At 41.9% G+C, this 26,857-nt stretch overlaps 1 protein-coding gene and 1 long non-coding RNA gene across 2 annotated transcripts; both read right to left on the bottom strand.

Annotated features, from left to right (window-relative positions):
* Positions 1-77: 77 nt before the first annotated feature.
* Positions 78-4,260, bottom strand: LOC118089847 (uncharacterized). The gene is made up of 3 exons (XR_004693192.2): positions 4,194-4,260; positions 2,693-2,802; positions 78-186 (listed from the first exon to the last, which is right to left on the bottom strand). It is a non-coding gene; the product is annotated as an uncharacterized LOC118089847 (long non-coding RNA).
* A 202-nt stretch (positions 4,261-4,462) lies between these two features.
* MAJIN (membrane anchored junction protein) lies at positions 4,463-14,364 on the bottom strand. The gene is made up of 5 exons (XM_035125458.2): positions 14,277-14,364; positions 9,838-9,955; positions 9,121-9,139; positions 6,799-6,901; positions 4,463-4,620 (listed from the first exon to the last, which is right to left on the bottom strand). Exons 1-5 carry the CDS (start codon positions 14,362-14,364, stop codon positions 4,463-4,465), a joined length of 486 nt encoding a protein of 161 aa, XP_034981349.2.
* Between the last annotated feature and the right edge of the window lie 12,493 nt (positions 14,365-26,857).

The raw sequence follows: 26,857 nt of genomic DNA, 5'->3' as shown, positions 1-26,857 counted from the left end.
GGTGGAAGGTAATGCTCCTGCACATAGTCATGTCAATAGAGTCAATCTAGATCTAATGTAAAAAATAAATAAAATACATTTGACACCAAAGTTGGATGAACTGTGTCTTCCCGAAGTCTCTCGTTTTGAAAGCCAACTTCTAGCTTGGGTGTGTGATGAATACAGTTTGTATTTTTAGTCACATTTCTGCAAAGAAAAAATAAAATATGTATCTCATTTGTATTCTGCAACAACAGAACAGACTAAACATCCATTTGGAACAACTTTTTTAAAATTGAGTATTTTGCCGACATTAAGCAGAAAAACTTTTTGGATATTTTTTTCTCATATGATAATTAAATAAAGATGAACTGTTAAGTGCCAACCTGTTTGTTTTCAAAAACATTTTTAAAGCAGTTTTATTGTATAATGTATATGTGGATCAGTTTCATACACTGCAAAGCAATCATTTTGCTACACAACAATTTAATTTGTTTTTTTAAAGAGGTGTTATTTCTGAGTCCTTTTTAAATCACTTTAACTTTTTTTCAATGTTTCAGTATGCTGTTGTGATGAATTAACATTTTATTGCTGATCTTTATTTGATTTCATTAGTTGCATTTCTTGATTTTTAATGTAATTTTACATATTTTAACTAAATTACTATTATATGTTTAGCTGGGAAACTTTGTTGAGTATTTTGATGGGAAGGCAATGCATGTAAACAGTGTGGGCCAATTCATATCAAACCTTAACCAACACAGCCCATGGCCCACCACCAGCATATAGCCACTGACAGATGCCCCTGAAGGGAAAGTGGCTCTCAATGGGTGTGTTGAAGGGTGTAAGGTCCCACCCCCCCAAAAAACCCACAGTTTAGCATTACCAGTATAAACTTCTAAGAGTTTCTGACTTGAGTGCGCCTGCTGTTCTCTGCAATCCTAGTACACACCAGAAGAAGAGACTGGAACCATCTGCCCAGGGCCGTCTTAAGCCTATCTGGCGCCGTGGTGCAGGGATCCCTCGGGTGCCCCCCCTTCCCTCCCATCCGCCGCCTCGATGGAGCACAACAGGAGGTCCCCACTGTGCTATTGACAGAGCTCCGTCGGCGGAGCATGAGGCTCTTAATCTCGGGGTCGCGGGTTCGAGCCCCATGCGAAGCAAAAGATTCCTGCATTGCAGGGGGTTGGACTAGATGACCCGCTGCCCGAGGAGAAGGCAACTAACTCAACCTTCACTACTGTGGGGAGCTGCTGGAGCCTCTTCGTCAAGGTCCTCTCCTCTTCTTGCAGAATCAGCGAGACTCCTGCCTAGAGTGGCAGCACGCGCCTGCTGCCACTCTAGGCAGGAGTCTTGCTGGTTCTGCAACTCGCTGCTACTGCCGTCGCTTTTGCCACCTCGCATGGAGCTCCTGGCTGCCACGCTCAGCCAGACACCAGCTGTTCGGCGCCCCTGGTGGCCAGGCGCCCTGGCGCATCACACCACCCAGTCCGGGCCTAGAGACGGCCCTGCATCTGCCTAAACTTTTAATCTGAAAAGTGTTCCCTATTGTCAATCTTGGGGAACTCTGTTAAGATTAAACTCTGGTTAGCAAGCAAACCAAGATAAGAAAAGCATAGTTTGATTTGGCTTGTTTGAACTAGCTAGAGTTTAGACTAATCAGAGTTCTCCAAATTACACCACAGGGATTAAAAATATAGGCAGATGCTTCAGATCCCCCTCTTGTGTGTGAAATGGGAAGGGAGGAGGAAACATTTTAAAAGTTTTTTTTAATTTAATTGCATTTATATCCCACTATTTACTCCAAGGAACTCAAGGTGGCATGCATTGTTCTCCCCACTCCTCATTTAATCCCCACACCCCTGTGAGGTAGGTTAGGCTGAGAGGCAGTAACTGGCCTGAGGTCACCCTTTGAGCTTCATGGCTGAGTGGTCTCCTAGGTCCTAGTCCAACACTCTAACCACTACACCACACTGGTTTAGCAAGTCCAAGGCTTGCTTTGGCTCATTTGTGCAATGCTAAATTTTGATTTAGCATCATGTGTGAACTGCCTGAGGTCTGTGGCAGCAACAAAATAACAATTATTGATTGGAGTTTTTGAAGTGCTTTCTTTAAACAGCCACTTATCAAACAGTACTTTTTACAAGGAATCCAAGCCTCTCCTCTATTGTGGAATCCCATCCTACCCATTTCCTCCTAGGAATGGTTGTATGCTATGTTTTCGCAAGGCAATTCTGTGTTTATACTCCATCTGTTTCATGGTGAATACTCCATGTGTTCTCCATCTGGTAATCATAATATCTCTTAGCAATTATGTAACACTTTTGAATACTGTAGTTGACCTGCTGGTATTTATCACAGCAGGGCAAAGTTGAGTTTTTAGTTTCTATGGCTTGGAAATACCTGTTCTTACCACATAAGTATACAGCTCTCGGGTGAAATCGCCACCAGGAGATATTGACATCACCATTTCACCTTACCAGGAAACAAAGCAAGACTCATACCCTAACCTTCTCTGAACCAGAGCAAATGGATCTATATTTATGTTCAATGCTTTCCCTGTGAAACACAAATGTTTACAAGTGTGTGTACTTACTATATCATATAGTATGATATATGATAACTGACACTATATAGCACAATATTTGAGAAGTGACATCAAGCATTTTAAAGGTAAGAACGAGGAACTAGTGCTGGGAAGATCGTCACTGACCTGCCCCTGGATATCCGTGGATGTGAAATTTCTACTGTGTTGTCAAGTCTTCTCCACTTAATGGTTCTTTCTGTGTCCACATTATCTATTTGGTCACTTCCATTGTTGCCCTTTTAGGATGCATCAGATTGTCAAATTCATTTATTTATTCATTTAAAAACATAAATTTTATTTACTATTACAAGACTTGCAAGAAGATGTATTAACATATAATATAAACATATTTGTTTGTTTTTGTATAAACTTAGGAAAAGCATCTCAAGAAAGCTAACACTACAAAAATATGTTTGCAATTTATTGTTGTTTATGTATTAATAAATGTGTCCTTTAGCAAAAATATATTAATACTTCTATGTCACGTGCCTCTCCACCCTCATCTCCCCACAACCCCAGTGTGGACAAAACTTTGGCTCTCTAAAAAAAGCTCAATAACTTTGGCTCCCTAAAATAACTTAAAAAAACTCAAGAACTTTAGTAGATCACTGCCAGTTTTTTAATAGTGGGAGTAGATCTCAATCTCCTGAAAGTTGGACAGGCCTGGAATAAACATTTCCCCAACCCTGAAGTACACACTGTGCTCAATAGGCCATATTCCCAGGTAAATGTGTGGCTGCACTAAATTCAATTGCTGTGCAATTCAATTGTTGTGGATCCCATAGGAAGTGCCATGTTCCACATGGAAGGCATGTTCACTGGTGATTTAACTGCACTAGAACTTCAGGGTCCCTGTGGAAATGCTAGACAGGGTCACTTGTACAGGGACACATGGAAACAGTTTTTCAGAAGTGCTTATATGGGGCCATTACATCCGAATTGCTCCTTTTCCTGTACTAATTTTATGTATGTCTAAGGAACAATGCCCGTTGAAGCCGTTGGAGTTATGAGTTACTGGGTGCTGAACTGCAGAACCCGCAGTAACACTGCAAACCTATACATGTCTATTCAGAAGTAGGAGCCATGATGGTCAATGGTCTTGCTCTCAGATAAGCGTACAGGATTACAGCCTAAGGCACCAATGTGCAATGAAACATACTTTATCTGGTTTCTTTTAAGTACATAGATCATGCAAATGAAAAGTTATATCCAACTAAATTCTATACAGAGTAGACCCATTCAAATTAATGTCATATCTATTTATTTCCATAGATCTACTCTGAGTAGGACTAGTACTGGCTACAAATACAAATTTAGGAACATGCTGAAGCAGTTCTATTCTCCCACCCCATTTCTTTAAACTTAAAGTATTAATTCCGGCAGAATGAATCCCCCTCTACTTTTTCCCATCTTATTGTCTGAAATTTCAAAGAAAATACTCACAGAGTTACAGGCCTCCCTATATTCTGCTTTACCTGAAAATATGCAACATACTTCATAAAAGATAGGCCAATCCAAATTGGTAACTTATTTACTAGCAGACTTAAAACATAACACATTCCAGTACATGGAACTGCACATCTGCAAAAAGTGTAACAGCAAATTTCCAGGAAAAGGAAAGACAAACCTCTCAAACATCTTAATCCTACTATCGTTAAAAAGGTGGCTGATACACACATGCCCAGAGAAAGTGAACACTCCATAGCCAATAGATTTGGATCTGTTTTTGCAGACCCATGGATAATCAAGAGTTTTTATAGGCCTATAAATTGCAACATCAGGAGGGTCAGGGACTATCCCAACCTATGCACTATGGGAAAGTAGGGAAATCCTGGAGCCAAAATCAATTGTTTGTTTTTCTTGTGGCAATTATGTCAGGTTATATATCTTTAGACTTCAAACATTCTTTCTTGAATTTCGGAACTTACCCCACAATGCACCATGCTTCAAGAGATTTAATTCTACATAGACAGTGCAGACGTAAGGATAAGGAACAAGAAACGTATCACCACGCATGAATCTCAAGTCTGACACTTTTTCCCATTGGTTTAAATCTGATCGGCACAGTTAAGGCTCAACAGTTCAGCAGCACTTTGGAGTAAAAGGAAGGTTGCAAAAATTATGGTGTCATTCCTGGTTCAGTTTGGCTGCAGGAAAGATAGGAATGGAATGCTACTGCCTACCTCTGATAGCCACATGCTTAGTGTGAACAATTAAGCATCCTAGCGCGTGGTGAGAAAATTGTCATCACTTCACTCTTCTTTGGTCCTGCTGTCACTGCACTATCCAGAGTTAAGCCATGGTTTGGGCTTAAGGTTACATCTGAACCCAGTTTCATGGTTTGTCTTGCTCCAGACAAATGCACTGCACTCAATGTTTGTTTTTACATTACTGCCTGTGGATTGTTTTGAGAGAAACAAACCATGAGGCTGGGCTGAGATTTAAGGCTAAGTCAAACAATAGCTTAGCTCTAGACAGTGTGGTGGTGGCAGGAACAAAACAGCCATGATTTTCTCACTGTGCACCAGTACACTGGCTCATTCATGCTGAACTATCCTTTGGCTTAGCATTGTGTGCAGAAGCTAGTAGGGAAAAGAGAAAACACTAATGTAGGTGCAGAATTGGAGGCACCGTGGAGCTTTACACAAAAAGCTTTGTGAACACAATGCTGTATTGCAGCATAACAGATATAGCTCCACAACTTGCAGACCAAATATTTTCTACACTCAAGCAGAGATAACAGATAAATTTAAGGATAACAAAATAAATGTACTGATTCTGCATATCTTATGAATATCTTATCTCACTCTTCAATGACTTCAATATCAGACTTAAGAAATAAAGCTTAACAATCTAAGGCTCAGTTACTTTGCAGCAAGCTTTGAAAAGAAGCTGGGGTGAGGACTGATGTATTAAAACTCTAAACTGCCACTCGCTGAAGGTCAGTAAATGCCATGTTTAAAACCACTATTGCAGGCATCTCCAAACTTTGGCCCTCCAGATGTTTTGGACTACAATTCCCATCTTCCCCGACCACTGGTCCTGTTAGCTAGGAATCGTGGGAGTTGTAGGCCAAAACATCTGGAGGGCCGCAGTTTGGGGATGCCTGCACTATTGTCTCCACACCACTCCTTTTGTCTTTGCTTGGAAAGGGAGGTCGGGGACACACTTCGGGGAACTGCTTTTGATCCAGGGCTACCAGTTGCAAATTCTTGATTTTGCTACCGTATATAAGTTGTGAGTTAGTTGGCATCTGTCTGTCTCAGAAGACAGAAAAACAACAAAGCAAGAGAGTGTGAAAAGGTGATTCTGAGCAAAGATGCCATTCTTTGGTACAGATAGGAGAAACCTTAGAGGGGCTAAAAGGAGAATAGGCATTTTTAGGCAACTGACTGATGGCTGGGTGAAGACTGCTTCATAAACAGAAATTTACTACCTGGATATTATGTAGGAAACGGACATATTACTGAAGTAAATTACCATAGGCAAATAATGTGCAAAATGTATCTGATTATTTGCACAAGTATTTTCACTTCACTGAAAAGTGATGTTGCATGTTTGGGAGATTTGCTCAAAAATACTTATAGAATTCAGCAGGATTTTCAAAATGCATACCTCATATTGTAGCAGAAGTATGCTTTCTATCTTTTCAAAATGCTGCATTCTTACTTTCAATCAAAATTATACCCAGCTTGCACGAGTTTAACCTTTTTCCTCATCTACAATTCTCACCAGCTTGCGCTTGATTATCAAGCCTTCCCATTTAGATGCCCCTTTAATGTTTCAGTAGTACTGATAATTCATATCTTCTCAGCTTCTTAATGTTGTTCTTTATTCTTGTTTCCCCATTTGTCTGATTCCCAACTTATTAGTGCACACATTCATTCACGTCCTAGTACAAATGCACATTGTTCTAATTCAAATGCTTCCTGGCTTCCAACTGCTTGTCCCTGTTCCCCATCAGAAAGTATCTAGTCCACTTCTTCATTCCTGTCCCTGATAAGCACATGTGTGTCTATTTCACTGCCTACACATTCAATGGCAGCCTACCACCAATAAGTGTTTCTCTTGTAATTTGTGAAGTAAGACTCTTCTGTGTTTCTTTGTCAGACAGGTTGTGTAAAATCCTTTCCCAGATTGGCCTTATGATTATTTATTTTTATTAATAGATTTATAACCACCCCCACCGTCAACACGTGTTCCTTAGACAACTTACACTGATAAAAGGATACATGGAAATATTATCAAGTGTTCAGTAGTAAATGGGCATAGATCATCAAGGTTTCCAAGTATTACTCGAATAGCATCCTGGAAGAATTGAAGGAAATTCTGATACTTTATTAGTGCTTACAAATTTCTGATCATAGCTGCCAAGTTTTCCCTTTTCTCACGAGGAAGCCTATTCAGCATAAGGGAATTTCCCTTAAAAAAGGGATAACTTGGCAGCTATGTTTCTGATATTAAACACAGTGTAATAGACTGGACTAACCCGAGTTCTTGTGATAAGGTTGTTATTATGTTTTATCAAGCTAACTTCTAGATCTCCCAAATCTTATCCTCGATCTTCCAGATGTTGCTGAACTACAACAGCTCCCATTATCCCTGACCAATGGGCCATGCTGGCTGGAGCTGATGGAAGCTGGGAGTCCAACAACATCTGCACAACCACAGGTTCCTTTGCAATTGACTTTATTACATCTTCTTCTGCTCAAGCAAAAGGATAAAAAAAAATTTGATGCATCAGTTTCATCTCTGTACTCTGCGTAAGTAAAACAATGAGCCCATTATACACTGCTTAATAAAAAGAAGACAATAATTAAAAGAAATAATTGTAGGATTGGCTTGGCTTTACAAGGACTTCCAGGTAAAGGGGGGTGGATTTCAAGGGTTCAGTAGGGAACCATAAATGAAGCTTAGTACCATGCAATGCAAACATACAATGAGAACAGAAAAATAATAATTGGGACCATATGAGGAAATGTACTACCCCCTCTTACACAAGACAAAACCGTGTTTTTTGCAAGTATTCCTCCCAGCAAACAGGAAACTCCCAAACAAGCATTCACTGTGAGGTTCAAAGCTATCTGAATGGAACCTGAACTTTAAGTGCACTCCGTTTTCCCAAAGCAAAGAGGACAAAGTCTAAATTCCACATGACCCTTTCTGAGATAAATCTGCTTCATATCTTACCTGTAGTTCTTCATTGACAATACTTTCATGAAAATCAATATTAACACTGTAAAACAAACATAACAGAATTTAACTGCAGAAATCAAATGCAAATGGGCATTTAAAACAATTGCAATTACTGTAAAGGTAAAGGGACCCCTGACCATTATTAGGTCCAGTTGTGACCGACTCTGAGGTTGCGGCACTCATCTCGCTTTATTGGCCGAGGGAGCCGGTGTACAGCTTCCAGGTCATGTGGCCAGCATGGCAAAGCTGCTTCTGGCGAACCAGAGCAGCACACAGAAACGCCGTTTACCTTCGTGCTGGAGCAGTACCTATTTATCTACTTGCATGATGTGCTTTCGAACTGCTAGGTTGGCAGGAACCCCCGACCAAGCAACGGGAGCTCACCCCGTCGCGGGGATTCAAACCGCCAACCTTCTGATCGGCAAGCCCTAGGCTTTGTGGTTTAACCCACAGCGCCACCCGTGTCCCTATTGCAATCACTGTAGTTTACACTAAATATCTAATTGCTCATATACCGGCATTCCCTTTTCCCCTCCAATGTGGCTTCAAGGATGTGATCAGAATTTTCTTGTTATGTCTGCACTGGGGGGAACTCTGGCTGATTTAAATAATTGTTTTGCTCAAATGAACTAGGGACAATCCAGAACAAACATTCTGATATTTATAGTATAGTTATAGTAATAATAGCAGCAGCTTGTTACAGTATTTGCTGAGTGTTCAGTGTGCTTCACATCACTGGTGGAGGAAGGGGTGTGGTGGGTATGGGCAGCCCCGGGTGTCATCCCTGGGGGGGGGGGTGACATTGCTGCGCCGCTCCCCTGGGACACTCGCTGCTTAATGCAGGCAGCGCCCCCCTGGGACACTTGCCCAGCCTCCTGGACGATTGCCCCGCCCCTGCGGGCAGCTAGCCCCGCCCCTGGGTGCACAGCATGTGCGCCCTCTGGGTGCCGGAGTAGCTAGCTCCAACTCTACTTCACATAACTTCTCTCAGTTATCCTTACAACAACCCTGTAAGGCAGACCAGTGTTATTAGCTTCACGTTGCAGATACGTAGAGGGATGAGAGTGACAGATGGCTTACCTAAGTGAGTTCAGAGATAAAGTTATAGCTTATTATCTGTCAGGAGTATGGGCAGGAGTCAGGCTCTGGGGCCTGTAGTGCCTTGCAGGACTGGGGCCTGCCTCAGCTTGTGCTGGGGAAGCAAGGCGTGGCCACACAGGTGAAGACATCAGCTTGTGCTGGAGAGGCAAGGAGTAGTCACCCAGGTGAGGCCACTTGAGATCTCACTGCACCTGGTGGCAGGAGCTGGGAGAGATAAAAGCTCAGCATTTTCCTTCAGCTCTTTACGACAGCAACGCGTTCTCTACCTTGCTATGTCTGGCCTCTTGCTTCCTGACTCTCGGACCTTCGCCTTTGGGACGCCTGCCTCCTGACCTTTGCTATCCCTGCCTGGTTGCATCTGGCTTCTTGATCCTTGCTCCGTGGACCCTTGCCTTGCCGACGTCTTGATCCTTGCTCCGTGGACCCTTGCCTTGCCGACGCCTTGATCCTCGACCCGTGTACCTTTGCCTTGCTTCTTGTTCCTTGAACCTTCGCCTTGCTCCTTGACCCTTGGACCTTCGCCGTGCTTCTTGTTCCTTGAGCCTTCGCCTTGCTCCTCGACCCTTGGACCTTCGCCTTGCTTTTTGTTCCTTGAGCCTTCGCCTTGATTCTTGTTCCTTGAGCCTTCGCCTTGCTTCTTGACTCCCAGACCTTTGCCTCTGCCTTGCTCCTTGACCCTGCGACTGCCTGCTGCTGGACCCTCAGCCTTGCACCTGTTCCTGCTTCTACACCATCATCTTGCCTCTGGTCCTGACGCCCGCCGACCGGACCGTGACATTATCGGGGTCATTATGATAAACTACCTTTAGGTTAAGTATCTGTAATATTCTAATACATTTTTTTTATTTTAACAAGTCTCAACCTAAGTCCTTTTGAGATGCTTAGCCTATATTTTATTTCTGCTTCCTAATTTGAACAATTCCTCAATATTGTCAAGAGTGAAGGCTTTCAGATAACTGTCTTGTCATGCTTACCTCATAGAGTTGCCATATTTGATCTTAAATTTGTAGACATTTGCTCCTGCATGAAAAAACCTTGTCTCAGGCACTGGATATGTAAATGGTTTTAAAGACGAATGTTCAGAAAACCAGCCTATTTAAAAGAAGAAGAAACACTATGCTAAAACAAATCTTATCACACCAATTCTATTGTTTGTGGCAAGGCAACCAAAGTGTTATGAACTGGCCTAGTTTTAGAAATTTGTCCAGAAGTGTTATGCACAAGTTGATGCTTGGGTTCAGCAAATATATTAAAATACAGCAGTTCAGTTTTTGTATGAGGCCAAAATATATGCTGGGGTGATTCTCAAAAGTGCAGTTGGAAAGCTGAAAATATTCAGTAATCTTGCCTCAACAAGTAGCTCATAAGAACTATTGCTAGTTTTCAAGCCCAGAAATTTGTTTTTCTTTCCAACGATTGCACTTTTCAGAAAGCATTACTGCAAGAATTTGCAACAAAGTGGTAAATTAATATGAATGGGAAACTAAGCTGATCCATTATTCTCTTAACCTTGCTGGTTCTTGGATCATTTAGAGATGACAGTATGTTCTTAATAGATTTTAAAGTAATGGCCTGGTTATGAAGATAAGCACTTCTTATTAAGTCATGTTGTGATCCATGCGTAAGCCATAATGCTATAGAATACAGATTAACCTTCAATTTACTAGGAATCTCATGTAATCTTGCTATTTTATGCCATCACTGCTTCAGTATTTGATATTATATCCAAAGAGAATTCATTTGTAAAGCAAAATGCAAACATCCACTGAGTAGTGCCACTAAAATAACAGCACTTTCTCAAACTACTGATTTATTACAGCACAAGGGTAGCACAAGCACAAGTCAGCTTATAAATTTTGCATACTTGGACACTTAAGAAATTTTGTCCTGGTGGTGGTAAAATTAGTTTGAGCACTTAGAAAAAGCGCTGCATCAATACAAACAGGTGGGATGGATCATGGTATTTTATACTGGATACTAATTGCACCTTTTTTTTTACATATACTGCATTTCATGAATGGCAAGTCAGTGTTTTGTGGTGGACAGCTTCCAAATTACAGATGTGAAACAAGGAACAATTTATTGCTGTTTGGCAGAATATTTGCACCAAAATGATTTTCCTTCACAAATGCAACTATTTATTTCAGAATATATTATACTCATGGTAACTTCAGTTGAGCTGCATCAAAAATACCAAATGATTACAAACAATTTCATCTTGATTTTATTTTCCTCCCCAAGCAGAGTTCTGAACCATAAAATTATGCGTTGCTTGAACGCATCAGTTGATTAGTATGATCAAATTCTGGTTAAATCTCATTATAAATTCAGGAACCATTGGTCTCTCAACCAACACAATTCCAGACAATACAATTCCAGTTGCTACAAGGAATCTATTTGGGGGGGGGGGAGAGACTGATTTACATTTTTGTCTGATCAACCTGAATTCCTTTTTGGTCATTTAGTTATTTATTTAATGCCATTTTCTCATTGGAAAGTAAAGCGGTTTCCCATGATTTCCCTGCCAAAAGGACACACAGAGCTCATCTCTCATATTCTGGCAGTTGTCTCTCATATTCTGGCAGTTGTTCTCCAAAAAAGAAAACAATGCCCGACCTGAAGAATATGGAGTAGATGATTCAGCAGGGGAAACACAGCCCAGAATAAGTAAGGAGATAGTACAAGAATACTTGGCTAGTGTAGATGTATTCAAGTCTCCAGGGCCAGATGAACTACATTCAATAGTATTAAAAGAACTGGCAGAGGTGATTTCAGAACCACTAGCAATAATATTTGAAAATTCCTGGAGAACAGACGAAGTTCCAGCAGACTGGAGGAGGGCAAATGTTGTCCCTATTTTCAAAAGGGGGAAAGAGAGGACCCAAACAATTACCGCCCAGTCAGCCTGACATCAATACCAGGAAAGATTCTAGAGCAGATCATTAAGCAAACAGTCTGTGAGCACCTAGAAAGAAACTCTGTGATCACTAAAAGTCAGCATGGGTTTCTGAAAAATAAGTCATGTCAGACTAATCTGATCTCATTTTTTGACAGAATTACAAGCCTGGTAGATAAAGGTGGATGTAGCCTATCTTGATTTCAGCAAGGCATTTGACAAGGTGCCCCATGATATTCGTGTAAAGAAGCTGGTAACATGCAGACTAGACAATGATACCATTCAGTGGATTTGTAACTGGCTGGCTGACCAAACCCAAAGGGTGCTCATCAGTGGCTCCTCCTCATCCTGGAGAGTAGTGACTAGTGGGGTGTCACAGGGTTCTGTCTTGGGCCCAGTCTTATTCAACATCTTTATCAATGACTTGGATGATGGGCTTGCGGGCATCCTGAGCAAGTTTGCAGATGACACCAAATTGGGAGGGGTGGCTAATACCCCCGAGGACAGGATCACACTTCAAAATGAACTTAACAGATTAGACAATTGGGCCAAAGCAAACAAGATGAATTTTAACAAGGAGAGATGTAAAGTACTACACTTGGGCAAAAAATATGAAAGGCACAAATACAGGATGGGAGACACCTGGCTTGAGAGCAGTAGGTACATGTGAAAAGGATCTAGGAGCCTTGGTAAACCACAAACTTGACATGAGTCAACAGTGTGATGCAGCAGCTAAAAAAGCCAATGCAATTCTGGGCTGCATCAATAGGAGTATAGCATCTAGATCAAGGGAAGTAATAGTACCACTGTATTCTGCTCTGGTCAGACCTCACCTGGAGTACTGTGTCCAGTTCTGGGCACCACAGTTCAAGAAGGATACTGACAAGCTGGAATGTGTCCAAAAGAGGGCAACCAAAATGGTTAAAGGCCTGGAAACGATGCCTTATGAGGAACGGCTTAGGCAGCTGGGTATGTTTAGCCTGGAGAAGAGAAGGTTAAGGGGTGATATGATAGCCATGTTCAAATATAAAAAAGGATGTCATACAGAGGAGGGAGAAAGGTTGTTTTCTGCTGCTCCAGAGAAGCGGACACGGAGCAATGGATTCAAACTACGAGAAAGAAGATTCCACCTAAACATTAGGAAGAACTTCCTGACAGTAAGAGCTGTTCGATAGTGGAATTTGCTGCCAAGGAGTGTGGTGGAGTCTCCTTCTTTGGAGGTCTTTAAGCAGAGGCTTGACAGCCACATGTCAAGAATGCTTTGATGGGTGTTTCCTGCTTGGCAGGGGGTTGGACTGGATGGCCCTTGTGGTCTCTTCCAACTCTATGATTCTATAAATAGCCAAACACATCCTACAGTTGCATGTTGGTACAAGTGAATGTGAGGTCTTTGTGTCATTAATAAACTGACCCACAAGATAATGTTGCTAAAAATATGGCAAAACCAGACTCCTGGTAACTTTTCACACTTGTACAACACTGTCCAAAGGCTGCCACATCTAAAAAGTTGTTGCTTCTGCTTGCATATGCCGTATTAATCCTGTTTTCCTAAATTCAATTTTCTCTCTCTCTTTCTCTCTCTCACACACATACCTAAAATACTCTCACTCACATATTTTTTCCAGGTTTTATCTCTACTGACTATGCTTCTGCTCAGAAATCCTAACATTAATAAAAAAATACAAGGTTATACCTGTATATCTGGGCAATGTTTCTGAAAAATGTTGATCAATTGAAAAATCATCAAATTGATATTTTTTAAAATTGCTATTAAGTTATACCAAACACACCCTCCAAGTGTGTGCCAAACCTCTGCTGAACCTCTTTGACCTATTATGCTGCAGGGACAGATGTTATTCCCCATTCTACATGGATTACGAGTACAGTTTTTAATTCCTGCCTCCGTCACAAATTCTTTAATCCTACCATCAACCACTCAGAACATCCTATGGGGAAGCCTGGATGGTACTGCATATTTTTGCATGTGTTACAGCTGCTCTGCAATGCAATGCCCAGTGTGGCAGGAGTCCAGCAGACAAAAAGCAGAAACTGCTTGGCTGGAGCTGGAGCAAGGATGAGAACGCCCTCTCCTGGCAAACTGCAGTCTCTGTTTTCTCTCTTCTAACCCAAACAGGGAAATAAACACGGAATAGGGCATTCTAATGAAGCTGAACCCATACATGAACTCCAGTGTGAGACAGCCCTCTTACATGTCTAAGAATCAATTCAAAATAAAACAATTGGAAATATTTATAAATGCTTATCTTTGTGTCCTGAGGGCATAATGAAGTCACACAAATAAATAAAAATGCCTGCCTTACTACTGCATCCAGTCGTTGGTCAGCACCGTTTACCACACTGGTTGATAGCGGTTCTGCAGGGTTTCAAGCATGGGTGCCCTACCCAGGAGATATCAGGGACTGAGAACATGCAAATCATGTGCTCTGTTCTGGGATACAGTCCATCCCTTATTTATATCCTTGTCTATGTCCAGACAAGGCTCTCAAAGCCGCTTACAGATAAATATTATAATGAAAACAGAATTGCACAAATCATCAACAATATCTGCTTTGTCTAGCAGCAGGCTCTCTCGAGCCTCGGGCATAGGTTTCTGCCAGCCCTGTTACCCAAGATCTTTGAACTAGAGGTGTCTGAAACTGAAACTGAATTTTTTAAAAAAACAACAACCACAAAACTGAATCCAAAGCATGTGACTCTGAGCTATGGAGTCTTCTGTTAACCAAGGATGCCACAAACTATGGACAAATCAGGATAAGTGTTCTTTAAAGGGCATTTCTTACAGAGCTATGGGAAGGAAGGGGTTACATTTGTCACTATAAATGGGCTCCTAGTGCAGATTTGGAAACTGATCTTGCCCATCAGCTAGACCTTTTTGACCAGGTTTGTGGTTGTATGTACTGCAGAGTAGTAAAAGAGATAGCCCCAGGCTTTTAAATAGTGAATCCTTTGAGATAGTTGAATTTTATATCTGCTATACAGTATGTTTTTAGGGATGCTGTACTGTATATTTTTCTGTGCTGTTTTACACTCTGCTGATGAAATCTGTATGCTGAAATTAGTTTACTGTTTTTTATTCTGTGATTATTTTCATTGGAGAAATGTTGGAGGGTATGGCGTTTTACGACCCCTGTGTCATCTGAAGGCAATTCTGTATAGGGAGGTTTTTTAATGCTAAATTTTTTAAATGTTTTTATGTATGTTGGAAGCTGACCAGAGTAGACGACTCTGTAAGTTGTGTGGGGTATAATAGTAAAATTATTATTATGGAATGGGACGTCCCTATTTTCATCAGAGAAATGTTGGAGGGTATACTCCAACCCACTCATCCCACTATCTTATTTGGCTTATATGTCTTGCAAGCTTTTCTGGTATCTCAGGAACTGCAAAACCAGTGCATCCAGAGCCAGTCCCACCATTAGACATAGTGAAGCAGCTGCCTCAAGTAGCAAATGCTGGGGAAAGATGCAGTATTTGAGGGAAGAGTTGTGTGCCCTGCACACGCTAAGCTAGCCTGCTGTTTGACTACCAATATTGAAGTAACATTCAATTGCCAGTCTAGTTACCTTTTGTACATGGGGATAGCACCATCATGTTGTCTGCTGCAGGCAGCAAAATGTACTGGATGGCCTGTACAGATCAAAAGAAATCAGTGCATTCTATTTACAAGCAATTATACCTTTATCGCATCACCTCTGACTAAAAATCTTATAGCGCAATCCTATGCATGTTTAATCCAGAGGTTTCACAGGATCTTACACTGCAGTAAGCACAGGAATGGAGCCTAAAATTTTGTAGGCACTCAAGTGTTTTGGAAAAAATAAAGGTGTGTGCCTTTCATCCAACCTGTTTTTGTGATTTTTCCACCATAATCACTAAGTACTCCATCCTAACAACAATACATTATCAGAAATAGGACTAGATATTATTATTATTATTATTATTATTATTATTAAAGAGCGATCTAGTCATTTAGAAAATAATGCCATTTCAATACTGCTTTTCAAACCAGTAAGATATATCCCATTTGGAAAGATGTGGAGCGGGCATCAGTTTTCTAACTCCAAAATACAAAGAGAGTCACAAGCAAGGCATATTTATGTACAGTCCTTACAATCTATTCCAGTTAATCGGGAAGCACTTAATCAGGAAATCCACTTAACTGGGACATCTCCCAGGAAACCAATCTAGCCTAATGATGGTGAATGAAAAAGATGATGGGCCATCGCAGTGGGTATTTAGAATATATGTTTTGTTGTAGCTCTCGTCTTGCTTCCCTCCTCTCCGCCCCAGCTTCACTTACTCCTACTAAATAAAAAAAGAACAAGAGAGACATTGATTAACCAGAATACAGTACTAAAAGATCAACCTTTGTTAAATCTGAGAGAGCGTTATGCAACAATCCTATTTTCTTATAGAATCCATACTGCCAACTCTCATTAGCCATCCATGGCAAAACAAACTAACTAACTAAAACAGCAGTACATTTGTATCCTGCAGCCCCTCACACACTCATCCAAAATCTTCTCCAGAGAAGCTACCACTGGTGGTACTTTTGTTGGTGGTAGCAGCCATTAAGCCCCTAAATGAGGCCTTCTGGAAGGCAGGAGGGAGAAGCCTCAGTTCATTAGAGAGGTTTTAGGATTGACCCTTCCTCTCCAACCTATAGCTCTGTGTGTGTGTGTGTGTGTGTGTGTGTGTGTGTGTACACACACCTCTTTTAATCGGAAGTGGAGTGGGAAAGCCATATATATGTACAGTGCTTTTTTTCTGGGGGTACACCATACCCCTAAACATTTTGTGAATCTTTGTACTTTTGCCCATTTACTGTGTTTATTTTTCCTGATTTGAACTATAAAATAGTGATTTTCTTGAGTCAAAATGAGAGTACCCCTAAACATGTTTTAAAGAAAAAAAGCACTTAGTTCCAGCACCTCTCAGGTGGGCACCATTGCCATGAGTTCCAACACCTCTTTTTCTAGAAAAATAGCACTGTATATATAGTTACAGGTAGGTAGCCGTGTTGGTCTGCCGTAGTCAAAACAAAATATTTTTTTTTTAAAAAAAATCATTCAGTAGCACCTTAGAGACCAACTAAGTTTGTCATTGGTATGAGCTTTCGTGTGCATGCACACTTATTCAGATACACATGTACCTGAAGAAGTGTGTACCTGAAGAAGTGTGCATGCACACGAAAGCTCATACCAATGACAAACTACTGTATATATAAATACAAGTGGCAAAAAAGAGGCTAAGAGCACCCCCTCACACCTTTTAATCTGGCTGGCCCCATAGTGTCAGATTTAGGGCATTTCAGGCAGTTCCACCACTCAGGGTGCCAAGCTGAAGGGGTGCAAAACAACAACAACAGCAACAGCAACAGCAACAGCAACAGCAACAGCAACAACAACATTATTTATATGGGCACCTTCTGAGAAGATTCATGAAAAGCAACTGTACCATAAGGAATTATTGTGAAAATAAGGGGGGGGAATTATTGGGGGAGGGATTTTGTCCTGCCTCAGGGCACTGTATTACCAAAGTTTGGCCCTGCTCCCTGCCTGTCTGACTTACGACTGCTCTCTTAATAAAACACCAAACACCTTGGTTGGTTGGTTGGTTGTTTTTACAACAAGCTACTCGAATGGCAATAAGTTTGTGAGGGGAAATGGTGTTTATGGTCCTCATCAGCTTTCCCTCCACATGTATAAAGATCTCCTCGTTCTGGAACAGTATTTCCCTCAAGCCCAGACTCATACGAAGTTATTGGGATGAACTTTATGCCCAATTGTCAATGTGATTAATAATAATAATAATAATAATAATAATAATAATAATAATAATAATTTATTATTTATACCCCGCCCATCTGGCCAGGTTCCCCCAGCCACTCTGGGCGGCTTCCAACAAAACACTAAAATACAGAAATTCATCAAACATTAAAAGCTTCCCTAAACAGGGCTGCCTTGATTGAAGAGCAAATTTCCCTTGGAACATATTTTGGAGTCATAAAGGAACACGAAGCCAGTTAGTTGTCCTTTTTAGAATGACTTTTCCCTCCGTACTTGTTTTACGGCTGACCCTTCTATGGAGACCTTTCTGGTCTCAGACCAGCCTGAGGCAAGTGAGCCTGAGCATGGGGGGGGGGAGGCATAAAAGTAGAGGGTAACGCTTTGCGACTGAAGAGTAACCTCCTCTCAGAACGTATCTTCAAGCTCCTGATTTAATATAAAAGAACAAGAAAGCACAGCGGTCTCCTCTTTGGGGGGGGGGGACTCCCACTAAGTTGCTGCTACATGTCTCCTCCTGGGAAGCTCTCCTTTTCCACAATTATCTTCCTTCTTCTGTTAACATTTATTTCCAGTCTATCAACACTGAGGGGAAAATAAGCAGAGGAGAACTGAGTACACGTGTCAATAAAAGGAGTACAGAGGGAGGATTCGCAAGAGCAATGTGTCTGCTGTTTTTTGTGTGTGAGAGAGAACAGGACAATGAGGAGGGCCTGTGTTGCAACTCCCTCCTCAGATCCTCTTCCTCCTCTTTTCCTTTTGCCCCTGCCGCCATTTTGTCCTCACAAAACTAGGCCTTCCATTGTTTTTATGCCTTTTGTTGTACAGCTCCCCCTGCTGGAGCTCAGAGCAGATGCCGGAATAGTTTCTGGTGACTTCTAAACATTGCAGGCAAAACAATGGCAGGCAAAAAAAGTGACATTTTCACCTCAGGTTGCAAGGATTTGGCCCCTGCTGGCAAGAGTAAGGGTTCCCTCAGCAATGGCCTTAAACCTTCCAATTTTCTTCTTAAAATCTTTAACCTTTGCGCAATGGAACCCACACACTTACATACTGCCCTTTGAAATAATTTCTGCCCGTTCTGTACCTAAACAGCTAGTTCTAACTTGAGCATATGCCTGCTTTCTCAAAAAGGCAGTTGAGGCACCAACAAGTGCAACCCACATTAGATTTCAAACTGACCTCCAATCTCAGCCTCCAATTTAATATGGGGAGAGTTATACCAGTATAAATTTGTGACTGTGTGACCCCCCCCCCAAGCCTGTCAAAGCCCCTATTGTGGTCTGTCAGCTGATAACTACATTTTTCCAGTTCCAGGCAGGCAATACAAACTGGAAAATCGCTCGGCTCTCCCTGAACTTGAAGTAGGCCATGGTACTTGGCTGGTCTGCATTTGACTTGGTGGTTTGTATGTTCTGTAGCTCTGATGCAAAGGGGAGAAGGCTTTTCTTGTGCAGAAAAGGAAATTTCAGGAGGTGCAGCTGCTCCAAACCTGTAAATGTCAGGCTGTGCCTGCCACTGACCCCTTTTCAAAACCGTGAACCTGGGTATTTGCCAGCTTTTCATGATTATACGTTTGTGCAAATGGATCAATGCGTGGGTGGGGGAGAACAAAAATAAGTATTTGTGTCTTATAAAGTGTGTGTGCAGATGTATGTAAGTTTAGCAGTGGCAGAAGTGCAATCATGCAGGACTCTTCAAAGCCTCTTAATGTTCATTTGAGGGCAGTTTTCCTTCCTTCCTCAGCTGGAATATATAGTTGGTCAGTGTCGATATGTGCAGGGCCTGCGCCAATTGCCTCTTTTCCTTTCCCCTAAAAAAAGCTCTGCACTGATGACTTTTGGGAGCACACTTACAATCTTCTCCCCAAATCTAGCTCAGGAAAAAAACTGTTTATCCAGTTTGCATCAGAAATCATCTAATTGCCAAGGCCTTCTGTCAATCACAAAGCCTCCTACCTTGAAGCGTTTGTTTTTTCCAAGAGCTTTAAAAAAAGTTTGAATTGTTTTATATAGTATCCAACAGATTTGACCAGATAAACATGGTAAGAATTTAAGGGGAGAGGGACGAGATTATAGTGGATATCTTCTCCGGAACACAAGGACAATGAGGGAAACACAATCTGCTTTTAATTTACCAGTAGATACAGTGTTGTTGTTTTAGCTTACAAGGCAAGGGAGAGGTGAGAAAGGAAGAAATGAAACTATGGACATTGGTTAGGCTGCAAAGAAGTGTGCAAACATTTACTGGGTGCCTTAGACTTGTTTCTCATGTATCAGCTGGGAATCTCCCAACACACTTTGTGAATGGGTGTGGGTAGGTGTGTTGTTCAAAGCAAGAAGTAAAAAAATCTTACTTTGGTATGCTTCTTTAGGCCTTGAGATTTGTTTTCGTATGTTCCACACTGCAGCTTTTAAATACAGGAGATGTACTGTACCAAGAATTGGGACCAATCTAGACATGATGTTGGAACACACATTTAATACATTTTAATGCACAGATGCACATTTAATTAAATATATAAAGAGGAGGAACTATCTGATATTAGAAGAAAAAAAGTGCATGCGGACAAAGGCTGAAGAACAAATCACATTATTTGTGGCACTCTTTCCCTGTTTGCTTTTTGTAGTGTGTGTTTGGCCTTGCCCTCTCTCTTTAAGAGAATGAACTGATATGTAATCAGGGTCGGCTCTAGGTAGACCCCTGGTGGCGCAGGGCATCACGGCGCCGGCCCGCCAGGAGGGCGCGCGAGCTGCGCCCGCCCACTGGCCGGCCCGCCAGTTTGACAACCGCGCTGGGCTTGCCCGCCCACCGTGCTGGGAAACGGGGTGGGGGGAACCAGATCCGTCGCTCCACGGCGCCAGGGGCGCTTAAGACGGCCCTGTATGTAATAGAAACTCCCCTCCCCTCCTTGGGGGGGGGGGTTGGTTCCCTCCTTAGTCAACTGGGAACCAGATGGAACCAGAATTATATGAGGGAAAGAATTGTGTTCCAAATGTGCTTTAAATGTGTGTGGATGCTACAGTTTACTTTGGCTCCAGTGCTCTCCCACTGGTGGTTTTTGAATCCACGTTGAAAAGCTATGCCAATAGTTTCTTGACAAGTACTGCTGTCTGATGCTTTTCCATCAAACCAGCTTCAATCTGATAGGAAATATTAAGCCAAATTAACTCTGCAGTTAGATTTAGGTGTGTACCTTTGAGGCAGCTGTTGCACATGCACAGATAATGGTGCATGCACATATGACAGTTTCATGAATAGCACGAGACGTGTAATGTGCATTTGGTGAAGTCATCCCCGCCCCCTCTGATCTGTACAACAGCATGCATATGTTTTGAAATGCAGCAGGGGGAGGCAACCTCGCTACATTTTATGCTGTGAATGCATTAGTCTTGCCTGTTATGCTGAGTTTTGATCTGCTGTTCAGCAATAAATACTATTGAAGCTTTCCCGAGTCCTGCTGCTTCCTGACATTAGGGCACACCCATTACACGGTTTCCTCACACAGTGAGTACCTTTCCTGAAACCATGAGATCCTTTTCCTCATCGGGGCTTTGAAATCAGAAGTGAAACCAATTATCAGAAATGTACCCGGCAGGAAGAGATCAACATCCCTGGCTGTGCACTCTTTTCACTCAATAAGGCCCCTGCATTATAAAGAGAGAGGTCTTCAGCAGCCATCACATCTAATTCATTCCCCCCTCCTTACATTATTAACCCAACTTTATTACATCATGGAATCCAAGGCAATGTCCCATTCAGTTTCTTTCTCATGCAGGCACGAGACTTTTGGCAAGAAAAAAGCTGGCAACCTTACAGCTGATCAAAAAGCTGGCAACCTTACACCAGGACAGACCTAGACAGGTTGAGCCTAACACTGTTCTGTTCTCTGTTGTAACCAGTGTTATTTTTCTGGAAAAAGAGGTGCTGGAACTCACCATGAATGCCACCCTTGTTATTCTATAATGGCAATGGCACCCACTGGAGAAGCTCCGGAACTGAGTTCTGGTGAGTTGCAGCTGAACAATAGCCCTGGTTGCAAGCCATTTTTTTAAAAAAAGACCACAACAGTAAATCTACTTGTGTAGTTGCTTGTTTACCTGCATTATAATACTACACTTCCATGATATATCAACACAGAATATTTTTATGTTATTTTACTTTAGAATGCAGTGTTATATATTGTTCCTGTTTTGTGTTTGTGTGTGTGTGTGTGTGTGTGTGTGTGTGTGTGTGTTAGCACAAATTTACTGGCCAGAGTGCTGTGGACTTTAATTAGTACTTTAATAGGTACCTAGATCTAAACAAGTTTTTACTCCTTCAGATTCCTATCTAAATATTTCATAAAGTGGGCAGCCAGCCAGCAATGGGGCATGTAAAACACTTTGTCCTGTCTGGCTGTAACTTACTTAGAACTTTCCTTTTAATTTATGCTTCGTCTTTCCCCTGGCATGTTTTAAATGATTATCAGATGTTTCTTTTTCAGTCATTATTGCTAATCTTCCGTGTTTTACAAATTCAAATTAAGAATGATTGAAAATCCTGTACACTTTGGCTTGGTTTTACGCATGCATGTTGATCACGCAACAGGATGCAAAATGCTCAGAGCACAACTACTCATCTTCATTCCCAACAGACTAAATTCTTGAATGCCAAGACCTCCCCAAAGTTCTGTCTGAAAACATTCAGCAGGTTTAAACTGTTCCTGGTATACAGATGCAGTGATAAATCGTGTCCTCCCTCAAAGTGGGCACATGTTGCGCTGAGACCTGGCAATCAAACCCTTGTGTTGTGGGTGGGTACGATTGGATAGCCACAACACCCGATTGGTAGGTCCCTTGATGCTGGGTTTAATCTGACCAATGGGACACTAGCCAAATGGATCAAGGGACCTATATATGCCAATGCACGTGACCCTGAGCTTTCTCTCTTGGTCAGTGCATCGGAACACCCGCCCACGTCTCCCTATATTTAAGGCTTGTGCGCTTGACCTTGCTATGCTGTCATGTGTCATCTGTTGTTGGGACAGGGGCATGGCAGGAATTTTCCTCACTCGGCTGATTGGCTGGTGTCATTTGGGTTTCCGCCTGCTGCGTAGCAAATCGTCACAACTTGTAAGGTTGCTGATAGGCTCTGGCACAGGTGATAGGGATGAGGGAACGCTCTCGGCATCCCTATGTGAAGGGGTATTCCGTTAAAGGAATCGAGGGACTCAATGGTTTGGTCAACCCTGCAAGGGGTTGTGCCCGTGCCTGAGCCCAGGGGGACATCTGGGTGGGGGACATAGCATGTCCCCGGCTTTAGTTGAACCAGAGCCTATGCAACCACTCACTTGCTGTAATCAATAAAGTTGTGGCCTAAATTCTGCCAAAAACCGAACCAAAAATTTGAGTCTTGTGTGAATTTATTTAAGGGGGAGGTTTGAAGGTCTAAACACGCAAGAAAAACCTTGCCTGCTGAAGTTCTAAAGCAGGCATAGGCAACCTTGGCTCTCCAGATGTTTTGGAACTACAACTCCCATGATCCCTAGCTAACAGGGCCAGTGGTCAGGGTTCATGAGAGTTGTAGTTCCAAAACATTTAGAGAGCCAAGGTTGCCTATGCCTGTTCTAAAGCAACCCATATTCCTAACATTAATCTGTTTTTTGAAGAACAGTGTTTTCAAAACATTTGAAACTTGGGGCACAATACTCCTGCATTAAAATCAGAGACACATTATACTCATGCAAAGATTTTCTCAGGTCAATACTCAGACAACAGAGAGGGCATCTTTATTATTATTATTATTATTATTATTATTATTATTATTATTATTTTCTTTTGTGCCTTCTACTCCCCCCCCCTCTGCAAAGTCAGCTAGGTTTCAGGGATGTTCTTGTGTTTTCTGGGGAATGATGATGTAGAATAATGTACAATTATTCTACAAATAATTGTAGATTCTACAAACTATTCTACAAATAATTGTAGCTCAGGCTGTTGGAGGATCATGGATCATCTTTATTCTGTCTGCCATTGTGCTTTCATTACACACAGAGTGCCAGATAGGGTCAGAGGCAATCAGGTGGTTTATATGGTTCAAAAACATTGCTATAAATATAATTCAAAACTACATCTTCTTTTCAACACCTTGCTAAATTCTTCCCCAAAATATTTAGCAATTCCTCAGTTTCACATTTTCAGTGCTTTTGGCACCAACACTAGACAGCCACAGTTGGAAGTATAAAAGCTTTATCTAACAGTTGTATGCTACCTTAAGAAAGTTTTGCCTCAAATGCACATTAAATATTTTTCTCATGAAACTGAATGTACACTATTTGTTCTGCTACAGCAGTTTCTGTTGAGCCATTTTGTTTTACACAATTGTTATTAACACAGATGTGTCTCAGGACAAGTTAAATGTCCAAGATTCTTTAAGCCAAGTCTTGGCAGGTATGCTCAACTCCAAGAAAAGCATTTCTGCCTTTTTCTGGTATTCGAACAACCTGTCCTCAGGACTATCTTGAGGGATTTGAAAAGCAGATTTGTGGATGGGAAATCTGATTCACCGACTTTTAGAAAAGAGCAATATGGCTCAGAGAGGGAGAGATGGGGATGATAAGAGGAGGAATGTTAAACATAAAAAGTAGGTAGGAAGGTCAACAAACAGCCTAACAGCAAAGGAGTCACCTTGTTGTATTATATAAACTTTACAAGCAGTTATTTGACAAGTGCTGGAACAATTAGACAAAGCCTGATGGTTATCTTTGTGCAACTATACACAACCTCTGCCATAAAACATTACTGAAAGAACAAATCCAGAGATAGCACATTGCCCTCACCTTCCCTCTCCACCAGATATCCCCTTAAACTAACAGAGAAGTGCAGCAGTTATTTAATCTTACATTAAAATAGGACTGCCTTGCAAAAATCAGGAGTGTTTGCTGTTGTGGGAAATCCTCATTACTGCCACCATTTTCAGCATCTTTGGTAAAACATTTAGCCTCATAGTGGAACCTGAAGGACTTGCCATAGAATAACTTCAAAATCCAGCAACATTTACTTTGAGATATGTTGTGGTGAGAAGGTGGATCCTCTTAACAGAGGGGCCATGTTGTGCTCGGCCCTGGAACATTTTCCCCAACCGGCCTGGCGGCGGGGCTTGCCGGTAGACCATGGTATGCCAGTGGCATTAGCCAATAGGTTAGTGTGGCAAGGTCTGGAGTTTGGGGTTTAGGAATTGCACTCTAACTTCTGTGGAAATAGTGCAGAATAGGATTGGGCGATATATCATCCAAAACTAGTTTGAAGTCCTTATTGTGATAGCGTTTTCACAATTTTAGACCTGGCAATATATATTGAATCGTGTGTGTGTGTCTTTGCTATGCAAAAATCACAATGTGGGGAAAACCTTGAAGCTAGCCAATGCCTCTAGTAGCACCATCCTTATACCCCACCCATCTGGCTGGGTTTCCCCAGCCACTCTGGGTGGCTTACAGAACATCTAAAAACATAGTAAAACATCAAACATTAAAAACTTCCCGATACTCTTCTTCTTCTTCTTCTTCACTATGCTGTGCCACTATAATTGTAAACAAAACGAATATTACAAAGACACCATCAATTTCCAGTGTCAGGTCTTGCTGAACTGACCTGCATTTTTTTTTTAAAAAAAAAGCATACACCCACATTTGATATACTATAACCAGCCCTAGACAGATTTCTACAGGGTGACCTGTGAGGACCTGGTCCCTTACAGACGGCCCAGGACCCCTAGCTGCATTTCTAGCTTTCATTAAAGAAAAGAAGAAGAGTTTGCATTTGATATCCCGCTTTATCACTACCCGAAGGAGTCTCAAAGCAGCTAACATTCTCCTTTCCCTTCCTCCCCCAAAACAAACACTCTGTGAGGTGAGTGGGGCTGAGAGACTTCAAAGAAGTGTAGTCCAAGGTCATCCAGCACCAAACCCGCTTCCCGCTCTTAACCACTACACCACACTGTAGTCATTTTACACAGAGTTACGAGAGGAAATATGCAAGCAGTAGCCTCCCAGTTGCCCTTCCAGAGAAGGATAGCTGCAATAGGGCTCTGGAGCTGGTTCTTGTTCTGAATCACTTTATGGACTGAGCTCATTATCATATGCCTGTTTCATAACCTCTTCCTTGACCCTTTCCTTCTTGTTTGCTTCCCCTCCTCCAATGTCAGCAATGGCAAGTGAAAACTAAGGGCAAAAAAATTCAGGAAGGCCTACAGAATTTTGTGGCTGCATTCTCAGTTTAATTGGGGAAATTGCCTCAAGGATGGGTAAAGAAGGTGGTGGTGGGGTGGCGGCAAGAGGTTAGCCAGGAGGAGAAAAAGAAGTGCCCTGCTTCTCTACGTTGGACTGCTTGTAAATTATTCCTTACAAAACTTACTGCAACATGTCTACAGAGTGTGTCCTGAGTTTTATTTTGCCCAGCCTGTCCCATATTTTGCCCAACCAAAGTTGGCAACCCTAGATATAGTTAATGATAAGCAATAGGGTACTGCAATAAAATGTTGCCGTATATTCTCTGTCCTAGTAAGAGTGCTTGTGTTCACGGTCTCAGCCAGCCACGCCACCCCCTACCCCCCTCTTCCTGCCTCTCCTTTTCAGTTTTTCTTCGCCAAATGACTCTCAACAGTTTGTGGCTACTAAAACATGCCCAGTCCTTACTGAGCCATTATTTGAGGACAGGTGCCCTTTGGGGTGGGGTATAAAAGGATTTTTGGTACTTTGGAAACCTCAAGATCCCCCTGAACCTGTTAGAGAGCCTCCTGTTCTCAGGGCTCTGTTTTCGCTTCAGTCCTGTCTACATTCACCACTTGAGTTTGCTGTTAAAAGGAATGATATAAAAACACGATGAATCATGGGTCACATGGGGGGGGGGACAACGACAGTGAGTGCCATATTACATCAGAAGCAGAAAGTCACTGAGTTTGTGCAAATTTCTTTTACAAATGAATAACCATGATCAAACCCTTTTCCTCCTATCCCTTAGACATATTAGGATTAGGACTATAAAGGATTGAAGAGGGCATAATGCTCAAGCAGGTTTAAATCTCAGAATCTCTAATTGTAGAAAAAGGACAATGCAGGGCTAAAGGACTGAATGGGGCATAACACCCAACTTGTCTTACTCCCTTCTTTTCAATGCAGTAAAAGAAAGTACAGAGACAAGTGCAAAATGAGCCAAGGAAAAGTTCTGCCTCAATGTGAAAATTGAAAACGGGTGATAAGCAGGGCTGGTCCACACATGAGGCAAGGTGAGGCGACCACCGCAGGCAGCAGGGTCC

Source organism: Zootoca vivipara, chromosome 8, assembly GCF_963506605.1.
Source record: "Zootoca vivipara chromosome 8, rZooViv1.1, whole genome shotgun sequence".
NCBI lineage: Eukaryota > Metazoa > Chordata > Lepidosauria > Squamata > Lacertidae > Zootoca > Zootoca vivipara.
This window is presented reverse-complemented; position numbering and strand designations above follow the sequence as displayed.